General features: G+C 46.7%; 1 protein-coding gene across 1 annotated transcript in view; it reads right to left on the bottom strand.

The window, feature by feature from the left end:
- Nucleotides 1–18,557, bottom strand: part of TMEM237 (transmembrane protein 237) — a gene marked incomplete at its 5' end in the record, with an annotated part of 58,502 nt that overhangs the window by 15,258 nt on the left and 24,687 nt on the right. Inside the window, one exon of the mRNA XM_082260482.1 lies at nt 14,295–14,388. Within this exon, the coding sequence (XP_082116608.1) occupies nt 14,295–14,388 (94 nt within the window). The remainder of the gene's footprint in view (nt 1–14,294; nt 14,389–18,557) is intronic.

Below are 18,557 nucleotides of genomic sequence, written 5' to 3' on the forward strand. Positions count from 1 at the left end.
CACCGCTCGGAAATCAGGTATAGAACATCATATTTTAAATAAGGCACATACACAGGGCACTTAGTATTATGAAAGATAGGGGATTGTGTGATAATTAGTTGGTTATTTCAGCAGCAGGAGGGGGGGGGGGGGGGCTGGGGCCCTGACACAGAGCTGACAGACAGACAGGAAGGGAAGGGGAGAGGGGAGGAGGACAGGAGAGCTGCAGATAGCTGCGGATGACGGAGGCACGTAAACTGACCAAAGTGTCAGGACTCAGCAGCTATGATAAACCTTGGTGAGTTTACAGGGTGGAGGGCAGAATCAGACAGGATCAACCAGGTATTTCAGGTGATAGAAGGGATCAAATTACACAACACAAGCACTGGGCTGTTATTCATGCTTTATCCTCCCTGGCGGTACTGTATTCCCGAGTGTGGCTCGGGGTCAATATACACTGCCAAAAGCAGTAACCCCAAGCCACACTCTGTAATACCCCACAATCACACTTATCTTCCACTGTGATCCCCCATCATCCTCCAGCCATCCTCCCGCTGTCCCGCTGTGTGATCCGGCCGATACCGTCACCTGTCTTCTGGTTCGCATGCCTGCGAGCACTGTGACACAGGGGGGTGGAACCGGCGGGAGATTCAAAAAATAAACAAATGACATGATACAGTGTAATCTGTTATGATTACAACTTTGTATCAAGCCAGTGGCTTTTCCAGTGCCCTGCCTGTACTTTTGCGGTTCTTTGTGCCTGGAAAATTGAAAACGTCCATAAAGCGTTCTTTTAGCTCAAAAGCGCTTTTAGACTAACTGGAAAACAGCGACAATGAATCAAAATTATTTGAAGAACTGAGTGATAGTGATTCGTGGGAAAATTCATCATCAGGTCCTGAAAGTGACGACAGCGACGATTCTGCGACTGAGCTCAGCGATGTGAGAACTTGGTGTTCTATTGACTGCGTTACAGATCAGGCAGCGACCCCAAGATTCACATTTACCGGAGAACCTGGTATGAAAGTGGACGTTGACCATGACAACCCCTTGGCATACCTACAATTATTTCTGACCGATGAGGTTATTGAAAAAATAGTTACTGGGGGGCGTGACCGGAAGCGGACCGAGGCGGACGTCTATGTGAGGAGCTCCGCCGATCTTACAGCTTACTCAGCGGATCATCACTGCCCCAACACGATTACCCAGACTCTGGGGGACCCACCAGGCAAAAAATTTAGGAAAACGAGCCACCGGGACCGGACTTCCACCCGAGGCCTAGCTAGGCCTAAAGCCGAGGACTTTCCTGAAAACGGCACTCCGAGGCCTGCACGGCCACCGCGGCCCGCCATCCTGAGCTCCGGAGGGGAGGTAGGCACCAACCGCATCCCCACACACCATCCTGCCCCACAGTGCTGCCCCCCTCTTCCCTGACCTGCCCCGCTGTGCCTCCGGGACCCTCTCCATCGTCGGCCGCAGCCTACCTGTCAGCACCCGGCCGCCATCTTCCTGGCACCCTCAAACTTGCTAGGCACCCCTGGGACTCCCCCACTGCCAGGAATCAGGACCCCAGACCTCATCTACACCCTGGGAAGGAGCTTGAATAGCCGCTTGCCCAGCTTATCCCTGCCACAACAAGGGATTCCTACTTTACCTCCACTGTGGACCCCAGGTCAAGGTGCAACCCCTACCCATCTCCTCTGCCAGTTGCCACCACCTCCACCTGCATGCCTTGTGAGCTGGCACTCTAGCTACTCAGGACAGCTAACTGCAACCAGGCTGTTAGTGATGCTCTGCAGAGTATTGCAACCAGCCATCTGTGACAATTCCTTGCTTTCACTATACAGTTATCTCTCTCCTTGCAGTTTTTTGATCGTTTGAGTAGCTGTACGTGTGGATGCCTGCTACTATGCTACTATTCATGCTATTCACGTAACACCCTAAACACGTCTGTGGATCTATGTACCCCTGATTTGAAGATAGCAACCATGCAGTGCTGAGCCAAGGGACCGTCCGGCTACGGCAGCTGACCTCTCAGTCTAGCTACACCTGCATTCTGCATGTCGACGGGCAATTCCCACCCAGCTGACTCTCCAGAACTCCAACAAAACTCCATACAACGCTATTTACTTCACACTGCGCCTACAGAACCCCCGATCTCCCAGGCCAGACAAGATGGCTCCTGGCCGCACAGGGGTCAAAACTAAGCCTCCCCCTTCGGTTTCCTTGCCCTCCTCCCTAGATGGGGACTCAAGCCGCAATGGGCATGCGCCTCTCCCGGACACTACGCCTTCAACTCCTATCCCGTCTTGCCCCTCTACCTCCTGTAGAGAATTGGAACAACCTGCCGATGGGGGTCCCCTCAGGTCTGAGACGGCCTCCCTCCTGTCGGCTTTTCGCTCTGACTTTGACTCCTGGGCCTCCAAGATGGAACTCTCACTGCATGCTGAACTGAACGCAGTTCGCCAGCAAATATCCGTCACTGACTCCGCAGTGGCGTCCGTGACCGCTACCCAGGAGGTCCATGAAACCCGCCTGACTGCACTGGAGGCTGCCTCCCGGGACCATCTCCGACGCCTGCGCCAACAGCAACTCCGCATTGATGATGGGGAAAACGGGAGCCGCAGAAATACCATCAGGATCCAGGGGCTCCCCGAAGCCACCTCTAATGCAAACCTCAAACCTACGGTGCTTGCCATCCTCAACCAAGTCCTGGAACAAGCACCAACCACCCCCATTGACCTGGACAGAGGACATAGGGTGGGAGGCCCAAGTGGGGGAGGCGATGGTCGCCACCGTGACGTGTTGTGCAGGGTTCATTATTATACCTTGAAAGAAGAAATCATGCCTCTACCCTGACCTTTCCCGCAATACCCTGTACATGCGGCGCGTGTTCCGACCCATACTAGACCTGCTGCGCCAAATTGGAGCTACCTACACATGAGGGCATTCCTTCAGCATCAAGGTGACTTAACTCACGCAAATTTGTGCTGGCTGATCCTGACCAGTTGCCTGACTTCTCCTTCCTGGGTCATGCTCCAGTGGATATCCCAAACTGGCTGGATCCCCCTGCTGACTGACTGAGGCCCCAGCTCCCGGGCCCTCTTCCTCAGAGGAGCCATCGCCCCCATTTCAGATCTGTTTCCCACAGCCGTGGACCTCATAGACCCCAGTCCCCGGAAGCCTGAAGAACATGCACTCTACCTCCCTAGCGATCTGTCCTGATTGATGTGCCCGGGTCATGCCTGCGGTCTTCCTCTTGATCCTGTGTGACTTACTATGTTTTTCTCCACAGCTCCCGACATCTCTATATTACACCAGGCTTGCCCCTGCCCTTCGCTGTAGTTCTGCTCAGCTGGGGTTCGGGGAGGCCATTCATCTCCCATCGTCACCGCTGGCTCCTGGCGCATCAGCCTTTTGCAATTGATGTTTGTGTTCTTGATGCTTTCTTCTGTTCGCAGTTGCACTTTTACGCTGTTCCTGGTATATGTATGTTGAGCTCTAATCTACTTTAATTGCCTTACTCAGGTGTGTACATTTGTTTCTTCTCAGGTCTGCTGAGTACCCGGACCTACCTATGAGTTTCTGACTCCTTCTTCGTAACTATACCCCCATAGGTTGAGCACAATCCGTGCTTGTCAAGAGTATTTCACACGGTGCCCTGCTTCGGGTACTTTAGCTTTCCTGGCCCCTCCCCTCGGAGCCTACCCTGTCTACCGCTAAATTCCACCCTTGTTCCTTCTCATTTGGTGCTCCGTCTTCTCTCTACTCCTTCTGTCCATCTGCTCCTTTCCTCTAGTACCGGGCTCCGACCCTTTCCTTCTGACGGAGTTCTCCCTTCTTTCTCTCTGTCCGCTCCCCATTTCTCTGCGTGCGTCCCGTTATGGCCCACACGATGAGTACCCGCCCAGGCTTGCCCTGGGCTCCTATAATGTTCAAGGCCTCAACAGTGCCTCCAAACGGGGTCAGGTTCTCTACCACATGCACAAGCGCAACGTTAATGTGCTGCTTTTACAGGAGACGCATTTTTGCTCCACTTCTGTCCCCTCTTGTTCCAACAGGTATTTTAATAGATGGTTCCATAGCTCTAATCCGATCCAGAAGTCCAAAGGGGTATCCGTTGCATTCCATAAGTCTCTACCCGTCATCCTGATCGATCATGTTGTAGACCCGCATGGCAGGTACGTACTGGTTACGTTTTCTTTGTGGGTTTTGAAGTATAAAGCTGCCAATTTCTACCTACCCAATACTGATCAAGTCGCCCTGGCTCTGCAGTACCTAGAACTTCTTGTCGGGTTCGCGGAGAGAAGGGTTCTCCTGGGTGGAGACTTTAATCTCCCCCTGGACCCTGGTTTAGATACCTCTTCCTCTCGATCGTCTCCTATGCGAAGCTGAAGGCCGCCCTGAAGCGTGCCCTGCATGACATGCACCTAGTTGACATTTGGAGAGTTCTCCACCCGACTTCCCGGGAATACACCCATTTCTCCTCTGCGCATCGGTCGTACAGTAGAATCGATTTTTTCGTGGATCATAGCTGCTTCCCTGGTCCCCTGATACTGACGTGGGGACCTTGGTTTGGTCTGATCACTCTCCGATTTTCCTCACGCTCTCCCCCCCCCCGGCCGCACCGCTTCGGGAGTGGACCTGGAGACTTAACGACTCCCTGTTGGCAACGCCAGACTGTGTTGACACGATCTCCGCTGCCATCAAAGAATGTTTTTCGGATCACGCTGACGACCCTACGTCCCCCCCACTACAATGGGAGGCACTCAAGGCCGTACTTAGGGGAACCTATATCCAACTTGGTACACGACTCAAGAAGCACTGTCGGCCTCTATAGCAGATGCAACCCTTTCGGCTTCGCATGCCTGAGACGGCCCATAGAATCCTTCTGATGCTGCCCTTGCCGGCCTATCTAGAGCCAGGTCCCAACTTCGAGACCTCTATGTAGCCTTGGCCCGCACGTATGACCAGAAACTGGCCCCTTTACAGGTACAAGTTTCATAATAAATGCGGCTGCCCGCTTGCTGCTGCTCTCCACCCGCGGACCCCTTCCACTTTTATCACCCAGATTCATAACCCCTTGTAACGACCCCAGCCCAGATTGGTCGGTCTTTTACCGACTTCTATCAAACACTGTACCACATCTCTGCGTCTCTGCCCCACGACTCTCACGCTGCCCCTTACACTGCTAAGGCTGCATATATTAATAAGACGACCCTGCCGTGCCTGGATCCTGAATCTGTGGCAGACCTGGAATCGCCAATTTCAGAGGACGAGGTAATGGCGGCTATAGCATCAACCCCCTCTGGCAAGAGTCCTGGCCCCGATGGCTTTACAGCCAAATTCTTCAAGATCTTTAGCCCTCTCCTGGCCCCATTCCTAGCTCGGGTCTTCAACTCCGTCTCTGATGGATATGCCTTCCCACCTCAGACGTTGGAATCGAACATATCCCTCATTCCGAAACCAGGGAAGGACCCCTTGCTGTGATCCAACTACAGGCCCATATCCCTGATTGGAGTGGACCTCAAATGTTATGCAAAGATCCTGGCGACCCGTCTGAAGCCGCTTCTGCCGGGGCTCATCCATAAGGATCAGGTGGGTTTTGTCCAGGGACGAGAGGCTAGGGACAACACCCTGAAGACCCTTCTTCTCACTGACTATGCTCGCACACATGACGTCCCCTTATGTCTACTGATGGTGGATGCCGAAAAGGCCTTAGACCATGTGGACTGGGACTTCTTACGCCTAACTCTAGAGCAAATCGGTCTTGGCCCACTGATGCTGACTAGGATCATGGCCCTGTATGACTCCCCTTCTGCTAGAATTCGGATCAACGGGTCCCTGTCTCCTGCCTTCGGCATCCACAACGGCACGCATCAGGGGTGCCCCCTATCTCCACTCCTGTATGTCCTTGTGATGGAACACTTAGCCATCGCTCTCCGGTCTAATCCTGACGTTTGCAGGATTTCCACTGGCCCCATACACTCCAAACTTGCGCTGTTCGCTGATGATTTGCTGCTTTATGTCACCTCACCCCACGATCCTTCCCTGCGATACTGGCCAAATTCTCTGACTTTAGCCTAATGAGCAACTTCAAAGTGAACCATTCCAAATCAGAAATTCTGAATATCTCCCTGTCCAAGTCGACCTTTGGCCGCATTTCGAACACGTACCCCTTCAAGACTGGATCGTCTTCCATCAGCTACCTGGGTGCCACTCTCCCCTCAGATCCAACTCGCCTTTTCGCTGAAAATTTTATCCCCCTCCTAACTAAAACCCTCTCTGATCTCTCTACCTACTCTTCGAAACGGTTGAATTGGTTTGGACGGATTAATGTACTGAAGATGGACATTCTCCCTCGCTTCCTGTACTTGTTCCAAGCACTACCTGTTTCTATACAGACCCCTTTCTTTGATAAATTACGCAAGGCCCTTTCCCGTTTCGTCTGGCTCCATAATCGACCTAGTCTGAGGTACGCGACGGTATTCCGGACTTCGCCCTCTACCATTGTGCGGCGACCCTGACGCGCCTTGTGGATTGGTTCCACAACGGCCCCAACAAATTGTGGGTACAAATTGAGCAAGTCCTCACCCCCTTGGATCGCAGGGCACTTCCGTGGACCCCCTTACACCTTCGTGGGTTGGTACCCGCCCCGGGCAGCCTGACCTCTCTGACCCTGCGGACTTGGGATCATCTCAACGGGACGGGCCGACTCTCCAGTCCCCGGGGTCCCATGACGCCCTTCGTTGGTACTCCGGCGTTCCCCCCGGCAGTCTCCTGTTCAAAGTTTGGGCCCTGGAATGGGACAGACCATCGCCCTGTGTCCCAACTCTTGCGAGCGGATCCCTCCTTGTTGCTCCCCCACAATCCCGCTGCACGGGTTGGCGACTTGGCTGGCTGGTTGCATTGGCGCCAGGCCCTCTCCTATGTGCGTACCTTGCCCTCACTGGCTGATGTTCGAGGGGATCCATCGGCATTTGACGCCCTCCTGCTTCAAGACGATCCCCCCACGCACACGGTGTCCCTACTGTACTCTCTGTCCTGATCGTCCGACCTACACTGCTGCATGGGACAAAGACCTAGGTCAATTCCTTTCGGCTGCTGACTGGCGTAAATGCTTCGCTATGACCCACTCCCTGTCCCCCGATACACGAGTTCAGGAGAAGGGTTACAAGCGCCTGACCCAATGGTACCAATGCCCTTCTTTTACTAAACACGTTGACCCTCTCCAATCCGATATTTGTTGGCGGTGCTTGTCGTCTAGGGGCACACTTCTGCATATTTGGTGGGACTGTCCACAGATCCACCGGTTATGGACTGACGTCATTGATCTGTACTGCCGGCTGCGGGCGACCACGATCTCATCCACACCGGAACTAGCCTTATTGTCTTTGGTGCCTGGTTCTTTCCGCTCAATTAAGATGGATGTTCTCAGGTTCTTCTTGGCAGCTGTCAAGGCTGTGATCCCCAGACATTGGAAAACCACCCATATACCTTCTAGGCTGGAGGGGACCCTGGAGTTGGATGCAATTAGAGACATGGAGAATTTGTTGGCACGGGAGGGGGGCAGGGAGGAACGGTTCCCCACCCCGTGGATGTCCTGGGACATGTTCCAATGTTCGGATGCCTTCAAGTCCTGGATCGATGCTCCAGTGTTGCCTGGAGCCGGTGGAACATAGTGGGATGCCCCTTCTGATCTCTCACCCCTGCTTATATTTACTGATCTTTCTCCACCTCTCTTTCTGCTTCGGCAGTCCCTTGCTTTTTTCTCTGTCCCTGCAGATATGTCATTTACTATGCCTGTTGCCTTTCCTATGTTTCCACATATTGCTCCTCAACATTATCCGGCATAGTGCCTTGTTATAGACCTCTGGTCTCAACCCTTGACTACCTCCTTTTTTTGATACCCGCTGTAGTGAGTTTTCTACCACTGTTGTTACTTGTTTCTCTGTCAATGATGACGTGTACCTTCCCAAGATATGATAAGTTCTCATATACCACTCCTCTCCACTTGGGTCCCTACGGCCCTGGAGGTTTCACTGTACGACATGCTTCTGTTGCAGATTACTGACGTATACTGTGATTGACTTATCTGTTTGTTCCTTATATTCTTGTTCTCTGCTCTGTAAATCAAAATGTTCTGTTCTATTTCTTTTTAATAAACAAAGATTGAACTAAGAAAAAATAGTTACTGAGACAAACCGGTACAAAGAGCAACAATTGGCTACGCATCAGAAGTTTTCAAGATGCAGAAAGTGGGATTCAGTGACCAAAGATGACATTTGGAAATTTCTTGGCCTAATAATTCTTCAGGGAGTGGTGGGGAAACCCCTGCAGAAGTGGTATTGGACAACCAAGACATTACTTAACCACTCCATTCTTTGGCACGGTCATGTCAGAATATAGATTTTTCCCTGATAATGAAATATCTCCACTTCAAAAACAATGAAGGATTTGATGAAATTACTCATCCTGCACCAAAACTAAAGAAAATTTGGGAAGTATATCAAATTATTCTACAGAATTTCCAACGGAGCTATGTGCCAGAAAGAGACATCAGCATAGATGAAAGTCTAATGGCCTACAAGGGAAGGCTCAGCTGGGTGCAATACATTGCATCAAAGAGGGCACGATTTGGCGTAAAATCCTACATGCTATGCAAATTGTCAACTGGCTACATTTGGAATTCAGTGATATACACTGGAAAAGGAACAAAATACGATCAAAAATACAGAAAATATGGAGTGGCAACATCTTCTGTTCTTTCACTAATTGAGCCATTGCTAAATCAGGGCTATTGTGTAATAACTGACAACTTTTATACGTCTCCTGAACTTTATGATGTTCTACTGCAAAACAAAACTGATGCCTATGGAACTGTAAGGGCTAACCGGCGCGACATGCCGCCAATGTTTGGCAAAAAGAAGCTCAAGACAGGAGAAATGGTTGCCTGGCAGAAAGGCAAAATTATGGCAGGACAAGAAAGATGTGTGCCTAATGAGTACAGTACATAACACCTCCACTGTTATGGTATGCATTAAAGGTGGGAAAGAAGTCATGAAGCCACAAGTAGTGATAGACTACAACACCATGGGAGGTGTCGACAGAGCTGACTAAGCAATAACATTCTACCCAGCAATGGGGAAACAGCAAAAGAAGTACTATAAGAAGATCTTTAGACATCTTCTTGAGCAATGCTTGTGGAATGCCTACATTTTGCTCAAATGACAAGCCTGTGATTCATTCGGACTTTACTTGGAAAGTTGCCGAACGTATCTTTCTGAATTACCAAACACCATCAATGGTTGGGAATAGATCTGGACATCATGCTGTTGGCGTTGTCAACCCAGAACGCCTGACTGGTCGGCACTTCATGGACTACATCCCACCAACTGAGAAAAAAACAGCACCTACAAGGATGTGCGTGGTTTGTTGCTCGAAGAGAGATGACAGCGGAAGGAAAATAAGATGGAAAACCAAATTCTATTGTCCCGATTGTGACGTTGGACTTTGTGCAGTCCCATGTTTCAAAATCTTTCATAACCAAGATGTTTACTAAACCATTATTACAGTGACTAGTAATATCGCATCCCTTGTTTGTACATATTTCAGTGTTTTTGGTTTGATTATATTATTGAATAAAATGTATTATTATTATTATATTATAATTTATGATTTTGTGTTTCCAACTTTATCATACCAGGGATGTCTACTAGACTCTTGTTTGGATAGATTTAAGTGAGTTATTCCTAAAATTACAGGCCTAAAATATAAAACAACAGATTTCCATGAAAAAATGTACTGCTTTTAGATAAAAATTCTGACATAATCAGACCGCCAGGGAGGTTAAAGAAGCAGGATTCATTTTTTTTTTTATTTTTTTATGGTAAATACTTTAACCACTTATCCCTGGGTGGACGTCATATGACGGCGGTAAACTTTGCGGTAGTGTACCGGGATGATGCCTCTAGCTAGAGGCATCATCCCGGTACCGTTGTTCAGAGCCGACGGTTGGCTTTCCATCGGTACTGACCGATGCGGCTCGAGAGCCGCTCGATCGTTACCCGGGGGGGCGGGAGGGGACGTCCCCCTCTCCCGCCGCCTTCCGTGGCTTTTACCGGGGCTCCCGTCCCACGGGGAGCCCCCCGAGCACCCAGCCGGCACGTCCGTCGGCTGGATGGAGTCCCGATGAATGCCGGAAACGGCTTCGATCGGGTCTCCGATGACGTAACCCAGAGGCGGCGTCCATGACGTCACTTCCGGGTTACTGTGCTGCAAAAGGTGGCAAATTTGAAAAACGCCGTTTTGCATACAGGGAAGTGTAGTGGAGGGGTCTAGGGTCTTTTAGACCCTCGATCCCTCCATAAAGTGTATCTGTCACTGCATATTGCTGTCACAAGGGATGTTTACATTGCTTGTGACAGCAATAAAAGTGATCAGATTTTTTTTTTTTTTAAAAACTGTAATAAAGTTAAAAAAATAAACAAAATAAATGGGAAAAAAAAAAATTTAGCCACCCCCGTCACCGTTAGCTCACGCACAAAAAAAAAACGTATATGGAAGTCGAGCGGCAAATGAAATCGCTGTTCAAACCACATATGTGAGGTATCGCCGCAATCGCCAGAGCGTGTGCAATAATTAAAAAAAAAGAGCTACACTCTAACTCTAAACTGGTAACCGTTAAATAAATTTAAAGCGTTGCCTATTGAGATCTCTATTGACCGTAGTTTGTCGCCATCCCACGGGGGAGCGCAATTTTAAACCGTAACATGTTGGGTATCTATTTACGCGGCGTGACATCATCTTTCACAATATAGAAAAAAAATGGGCTAACTTTACTGTTTAGTATTTTTTAAGTGCAGTGAAATGTGATTTTTCTAAATTTTTCCCCAAAAAATGGCGTTTTAAAGACCACTGCGCAAATACCGCGTGACAAAAAATATTGCAATGACTGACATTTTATTATCCAGAGTCTTTGCTAAAAAAATATATATAATGTTTGGGGGTTCTAAGTAGTTTTCTAGGAAAAAATACTGATTTTAACTTGTGAACAAAAAGTGTCCGAAATAGGGCTGGGGCTTAAGTGGTTAAAGTGTAACTTAACCCAAAAAGGGGATGTTTCCTCTTCTTTGCGTCCTCCCCTCCTCTTTAATTATTGGCAATTTGTGGGGGGAGCGGGTATCTGGATTTGACGAATCGGCTCAGGTGAGGACAACGATGGATCTGTCTGTATATTAAAAGTCAGCAGCTACAGTATTTGTAGCTGCTTACTTAATTTTTGTGGGGGAGACTGTAGCTCTTCTTTAATAGGTAGGTGTCAGTCTGGAGTAGTGGGTGTTATTAAGATGGCTGCATTTGCATCCACACTGTCCTAGGCAACATCATCATGTGATGCTGAGGCTCTATGATTGAAAGAGCCGAAAGCCGATGAATGAACGAAACAGAACAGCGATGGTCAGAATGGAAAGGAAAGGGCATCGTCCAGCCAGAAAAGGAAACAATCTGACTTGCTGCAGTATCAAATGCATAATTGTGCAAGATCAGAGGTAAGGCTGGAGTTAAGTTTTTATTTAAAAAAAAAAGGAAATCAGTGTCCCATAAGAAACCAATTTTCAATTTTAATGTGTATCTCTGCAAAGAGAAAAGTCAGCTTGCATTGGAATATAAAATAATTAATCGGTTTGAAAGATTTTTCAAACTAACTTAGATAGTACTGACAGCTTATATGTCTTTTAGGGAGTATGATGAACTATTCATAATCATATTAGCTCCTGTCCAAAGATTCTTGCATTCCAATATCCCGAACACAGTTACAAACACACACAAATAGTAAGGCCAATTTGAGTGGAAGTCAAATACCCTCCCACCAAAAGACAGCACATACAAACTCCATGCGGATAGTAGCCATGGTGGAACTCAAGTTCTGTTTCCTAGCGCTGCAAGGCAGGAGTGCTAACCAATTACCACTATAAAAACCCAAACATTATCTTGTGTGTAATTGTGTCTTTTCCATTTAAGCGTTCTTTCCAAATATACTATTTCCCTTACACTACAAAGATTTCATTATTAAGTAAATATACTGTATGTATTAAACAGGCAAAAAATTTGGGGGAGCATACCCATGTATTTCCAAAGCTGCTGCAGCTATGAACCAAAAGACATATATATTAAAAAAGAATAGCGCGCAAATGCAAAAGAAATTACTACCAAATCTGAAGAGAGTCCATAAATAAAAATGGGGGTTTGGTCCCACCATATGGCCATATCGTGCTCAAGCCCACTACTGCGTCAAAGTACCCCATTATCAGTGGGTCCTACACTATCCATGAAAAAGAGATGAATCCAGCCCTTCTAACCCTTGGAGACAACACTCCTTGCTGGGAGAGATGTGCAAATGCACTACAGGGGACTCCTCCTATATCCACTTGATGGTGGACACTGATTGAGTACAAGTGTGTGTGGGGGGTGGATATCATGGATAGTGTAGGACCCACTGATAATGGGGTACTTTGACGCAGTAGTGGGCTTGAGCACGATATGGCCATATGGTGGGACCAAACCCCCATTTTTATTTATGGACTCTCTTCAGATTTGGTAGTAATTTCTTTTGCATTTGCGCGCTATTCTTTTTTAATATATATGTCTTTTGGTTCATAGCTGCAGCAGCTTTGGAAATACATGGGTATGCTCCCCCAAATTTTTTGCCTGTTTATTATGTATTCGGTCTGACCAGACTATCGAGGTTGAGCAGCCCTCCCCACCCCCCACACACACTTGTACTCAATCAGTGTCCACCATCAAGTGGATATAGGAGGAGTCCCCTGTAGTGCATTTGCACATCTCTCCCAGCAAGGAGTGTTGTCTCCAAGGGTTAGAAGGGCTGGATTCATCTCTTTTTCATGGATAGTGTAGGACCCACTGATAATGGGGTACTTTGACGCAGTAGTGGGCTTGAGCACGATATGGCCATATGGTGGGACCAAACCCCCATTTTTATTTATGGACTCTCTTCAGATTTGGTAGTAATTTCTTTTGCATTTGCGCGCTATTCTTTTTTAATATACTGTATGTATTACAGATATAAATTACTTTGATGATGCTGACTGTTTCGATTAAAGTATAACTAAAGGAAAAACCTTTTTGTTTTGTTTTTTTAATTTTGGATGAAGTGGAGTGAGATTAGAACGCCTGTCTCACCCTTTCTATTTGTCCTGCTTATGATTATCATTGTGAAAGCAAAAGAAAATCACACATTTTGGGTTGTCCCCAGGGAAGTAATAGAGGATAAATCTTCCAATGGGGACACTAGTTCTGGTGACCTGGGGGTCCCCAAGGAATACCCTTAACTTGCAGGGATTTCCTCTCACTTCCTGTTTGGTTATGGGACAGGAAGTAAAGAGAAATCTCCGCAATGGAACACAATGGCCGAAAAAAAAAAATCTTATAACCTACCCTTGTTCTATCCAAAATCAAAAAAAGTTTTGCCTATAGTTCTACTTTAGGCTCAATTTCTTGCGAACCAAGTCATATTATTTATATTTAGTAGCTGAAAAGACTGACGTAAAAGAACAAGAAAACAATCAACCATTTACAAGGTAGATTGGCTTGGAGGATGTACCTTCTAAAACATGGGGTTTACTTTGTTAAAAATAATGCGGTTTCTCCTCAGCAAAGCAGTAATCCACTCACTCAAAGCAGCCATTCACCATACTGTGCTGTGAGAATGCATGCTGCATGCACTTGTGCGATGTGCTGTCATTCATTCTGATTCACACTCTAACTTATCTTGCCGATGGACAAGCATTACGGCACTGCGCAGATTGTTGGTGTGCACTGCCAGAAATGGTACATGCACTTCTTTTGGTGCATTAGGTAGCCTATTAAAATAAACCAGCTGCCTTAACACAATGCATGATGTAATCAGCAAATTTCTTGATAAAGTGAAGAGAATTGTCAACTGAACTGGTGTGAGATTTATTCTCACCTCTTCTGGTGATAACTATAATATTTTGGATAAACCGTCATTTTATGCCTTGGTGACAGAGGTCATTTGGAAAAATATAGGAGGGTGAATCCAACTAACAGAATAGATTAGAGTTAGCATTCTAATCTGTCCCTACTTCATCCAAAAATAAACAAAAAAAAAAGTTTTGACTATACATACACTTTAAATTAAAATGGCCTAAATTTAATCATTAAAAAAAAAAAAAAAAAAAAAAAGTTGCTTTGCAATTTTTGATTAAAACAATACCTTGATGGAAAATAAAACAACTAACTATGAAAGAGGAACAGACTGCACAAAATGAACTTACCACAAGCTGCCATTCTGTGTTGGAGGTGTGTAGAAGTTTATCCGATCACTGGTCATTTGTTGACTCAGAGCAAAAAACAGAGCTACAACGTATACTGAAAGAGAGGATGACATAATTAGAGATAAAATCATCAAGATTCAGTTTGATATAGTAACAAAAGACACCTGGCAATGCTTAAAAATGGCTAAAAAGTGGTCCAGGCATAAGAGTAATGAACATAAAGGACAGGTGAGAACTCTTGAATAGGAGTCTATTAAGACTCTCATCACTGTCATATAAATATACAACCATCTCACTGTCTTTTATAAAATAAGCCTGATCTTAATAGTTCCTGATTTGAGGTCTTCAGAGCATAAAAACAGGCGAATTAAAAGTGTGGCCCTCAATGACATCCTAGGCTCTAAGAGGTTTCAAGAAACATGCCTATATTTGTTGGCCCTCCCTGGCTGTAACAGAAATCCTTTGCCAAAGCTTCCTCAGGTGTCAAGTCGAGTTGGTAGGGTTGGATTTTATTGGTTAATCGTTGCTGAGTTTTCCTCAAGCTAGACCAGGCTAAGGAAGTTTCACCGAATGTCAACATGCATAGTTGTAGATTAATCAATGGCCAGATTGTACATGAAGGGCTGTCCAATATCTAATGGTTGTAGGTTGTTGAAGATTGCCCTATTTATTCAGCAACTGATCTTGCCAGATTTGAAAAAGCATATAAACAGAGGTTAAAACCCAACAACCCAGAAACCTAATCTAAAATTAAAAAAATCATAGAAATGTCCAGTAGTTCCTACAAAATGCGATGGTCCTCACTCAGTTCAACATCTGCCCTAAAAGCATTTTACCATTTTTGCTAATAAAATGGCTATTTAATAATAAAAAAAAAAATAATGATCTGTTGCAGCGGGGCTATGCTTGCGCTGCAAGTGTTAATTGGTCATTTATGTTATAAGGCCCCATTCACATTGCTCTGCAGTCCAAGGCAGCAGCGGTTTGGGCTGCAGATCAGTGTGAACAGGCCCTTACAGGAAAAGGATATTCATCCGATCCTCCCAGAGCTAGACCAGTCAGTCCACAGCAGCTTCTGCAACCCTTCGCTCTAATGGTTTAGGGTCTTGACTTCATCAGGACCAGAGCAAGGTCCGTAGCCCTGCTCTGGACGTAAGGATGCCGAAGGACAGTTTACCGCAGGATCATGGGGGAGCACCGCCTGCCTGGGGAGCAGTGGATTGGGTAAGTAAAACAGTTTTTCCTATCCTCTGACCAAAATGAGCTAATAACCCTTGCAGTGTGGGCATAGCCTGGAGTTTGGCTTTAATGATACCTCTACTTAACATTAATAGGAATTGAATACAAAAAGAAAGAAAAATGTTTTCCTTTTTCTCTACCTATGTCACACTGACAAAGTCATCACTGCCAGGTAGCAAAATTATGTCATTTTGCCAATAGCAAAATTAGTTGCCAAGGCACAGTGGAACACGAGAAATGTACATCTGATTGATCAAACTGAAACAAGAACACTGTATTCTACAAAACACACATTTATCAATCAAATTTGCATTCCCCAATTGACATGGTTCAGTGGATGACAAAAAAAGGGCACAAAAGAGTTTGAATCTAGTAAAACTCAAGTGCTGTCATCAAGGCCGAGATGAGGAAGTCCCATACTGTAAAAGCACCTAGGCGTCACTCAAGCACAGATGTTAGCCTTCCCTTTGAAGTGAATAATCTGCTGTAATTCCTAGTGGCTAGGGAAGCGTATGCTATCAAAAGGACTTCAGCCCTGCTGGAGCACATACACAGCTCCAGGGTTTGGGTGCAAAATTAAGGAGGGTTTCGTGGGGCTCATGCCAGCAATTATTGGCTGTCCAAATCTAAAGCTCTCCAATCGTCTTTTTTTCGACCAGTCAGCAGGCTAATTGACAACATTTCCTCCAGTGGCAACTCATAATTTTCACCACTAATTCATACCACTGAAAAAACGATATATATATATATATATATATATATAAAAATAATGTTACAAAATGCGAGAGTAGTGCAGTATGCAATGATACCTTTTTAATGTACTAACCTAACCCTTAAGACAAACTTTCAAGAGAGAGGAAAACTCTCAACAGCTTTTCTTTATAGTTTAAAGCAGTTTCAGCAAACTGTTCACGCAGTAATAGCCCCTAGTATTGATGCCAGTTTATGCAGTAATAGCCCCTACTATTGGTGCCAGTTTACGCAGTAATAGCCCCTAGAAGTGGTGGCAGTTCACACAGTAATAGCCCCAGTTTTTGTGCCATTTTATGCAGTAATAGCCCCTAGTATTGGTGCCAGTTTAAACAGTAATAGCCCCTAGTATTGACACCAGTTTACGCAGTAATAGCCCCTAGTGGTGGTGCCATTTTATTCATTAATAGCCTCTAGTCTTGGTGCCAATTTATGCAGTAACAGCCCCCAGTATTGGTGCCAGTTTATGCAGTAACAGCCCCCAGTATTGGTGCCAGTTTATGCAGTAATAAGCCCCAGTATTAGTGTCAGTTTATGCAGTAATAATCCCTAGTGTTGATGCCAGTTTAGGCAGTAATAAAGCCTAGTATTGATGTCAGTTTGAACAGTAATAAAGCCTAGTATTGGTGCCAGTTCACGCAGTAATAACCCCTAGCATTGGTGTCAGTTTACGCAGTAATAAAGCCTAGTACTGGTGCCAGTTTACGCAGTAATAACCCCTAGTATTGGTGCCAGTTTACGCAGTAAGAAAGCCTAGTATTGGTGCCAGTTTGCGCAGTAATAAAGCCTAGCATTGATGAAGAATAGTGAGACCTGCCAAACGTATGGATGAAAGTGTTAAGGCCAACCGCAACAGTGGTGGCAGTCTTAACACTTTTATCACCATCATGGGATATTTTTATGATTCCCCTGAGGGTCTCCTGATGCGCTAAAGTACAGCGCACATCTCCACCTGGTACTCCTTCCCTCAGCCAAACACTGCAGCGAAAATAAAGGGAAAGGCTTGTTCAGTGCACCTCTCCATCTGGGACTCATGCCCCTACAGCAGGGGTGCCCAACCTTTTGAATAGCGAGGGCCACTTTAGCGACTTGGTAACTGGTTGCAGGCCACAATAAGCGGTGCGGGCAAATGACAGGTCTGGGCCCAGTAAGCATATGCACAGCAGACACGGACATAGCCCGCTTTACTCTATGGGTCATCCGATCTGATCTGCTCAGACAGAAGGGACAGATCCCCTTGTTTTGTTTAAAGTGGATCAGATTGGAGATAGGCGGGTGTAAACGGACACAAGTCTGTTTAAACCTGCTGCTTTATTGAGGTTAATGCAGGGTCAGATTGGGTCCACCTGAAAAGCAGAAAGGCGGACCCAATGGGACCGATCGTGTGAAGGGAAGCCTAAGGCTGCTTTCACACAGTTGCATTGCGGTTTACCTGCACCTCAACTGACCTCAATTTTCACTTCTTCCTCAGGATTCCTGCAGGTATCGCTGGCTGCTGCTGTCCTCCAGGGCTGGTACTGCTGCCTGGTACTGCTGGTCCCTATTCTCCTCTCCCGGTCCTCTCTCCCCTCCTCCTCTTCCCCCTCCTGCTCGGCATGCTGGGGGCTGCAGTCCACTTCCAGGGAATCGTTCTGGGCCCACTGGTATCCGGGGCTACATGTCCCATAATCCTCTGGCTGTTAGTTTCCTATTGGCTCTGAATGCGGCCAATAGAAGCGACCATTGCCAGGCCAGGTGAATGAGAGCCGCTCGAGTCAAGGAGGAGAAGAAGGGGTGGAAATCCCCTGCAGCTGCCATTCTGCCTGTGTCCCTTTACAGAGCCTGTCTGTTTTGGTGCTGCTGCCCTGTGTCCTGTGGCAGCTGCGGCTGATGGAATGCGCGGGGGGTCTTCATCCGGCATCAGCACCCGCTACACAAATAAAAGGGCATTTTAATTGGGGGGGGGGGCACAGTATAATGTTGGTGGAGCCATGGCCCCCCCTAGTGATGCCACTGATTTCCTCCATCCACAAAAGGATGGAGGAATCCTAACCTGCAAAAATCCTAAAAACTAAGCTACACTCCATCCAGTATAAAGCTCCACTGGGTGATCGGTTCTTTCAAGACTGTAAAGGAGAAGACATCTTCTTGCAATATACCAAGGAGAAGGCTACTTGACGGCTGGTAGAGAAAATAACTATCTGACCTCAGGTCAGCAGTTGGGGTGTTTATGGGATAGAGAGGGCCAAGGGGGCAGTTAAACTTAGTTGAATTTAGTTAGCAGTACTGTTTTAC

The sequence above is a fragment of the Pelophylax lessonae genome (assembly GCF_965119305.1).
Source record: "Pelophylax lessonae genome assembly, chromosome: 6".
Lineage (NCBI taxonomy): Eukaryota > Metazoa > Chordata > Amphibia > Anura > Ranidae > Pelophylax > Pelophylax lessonae.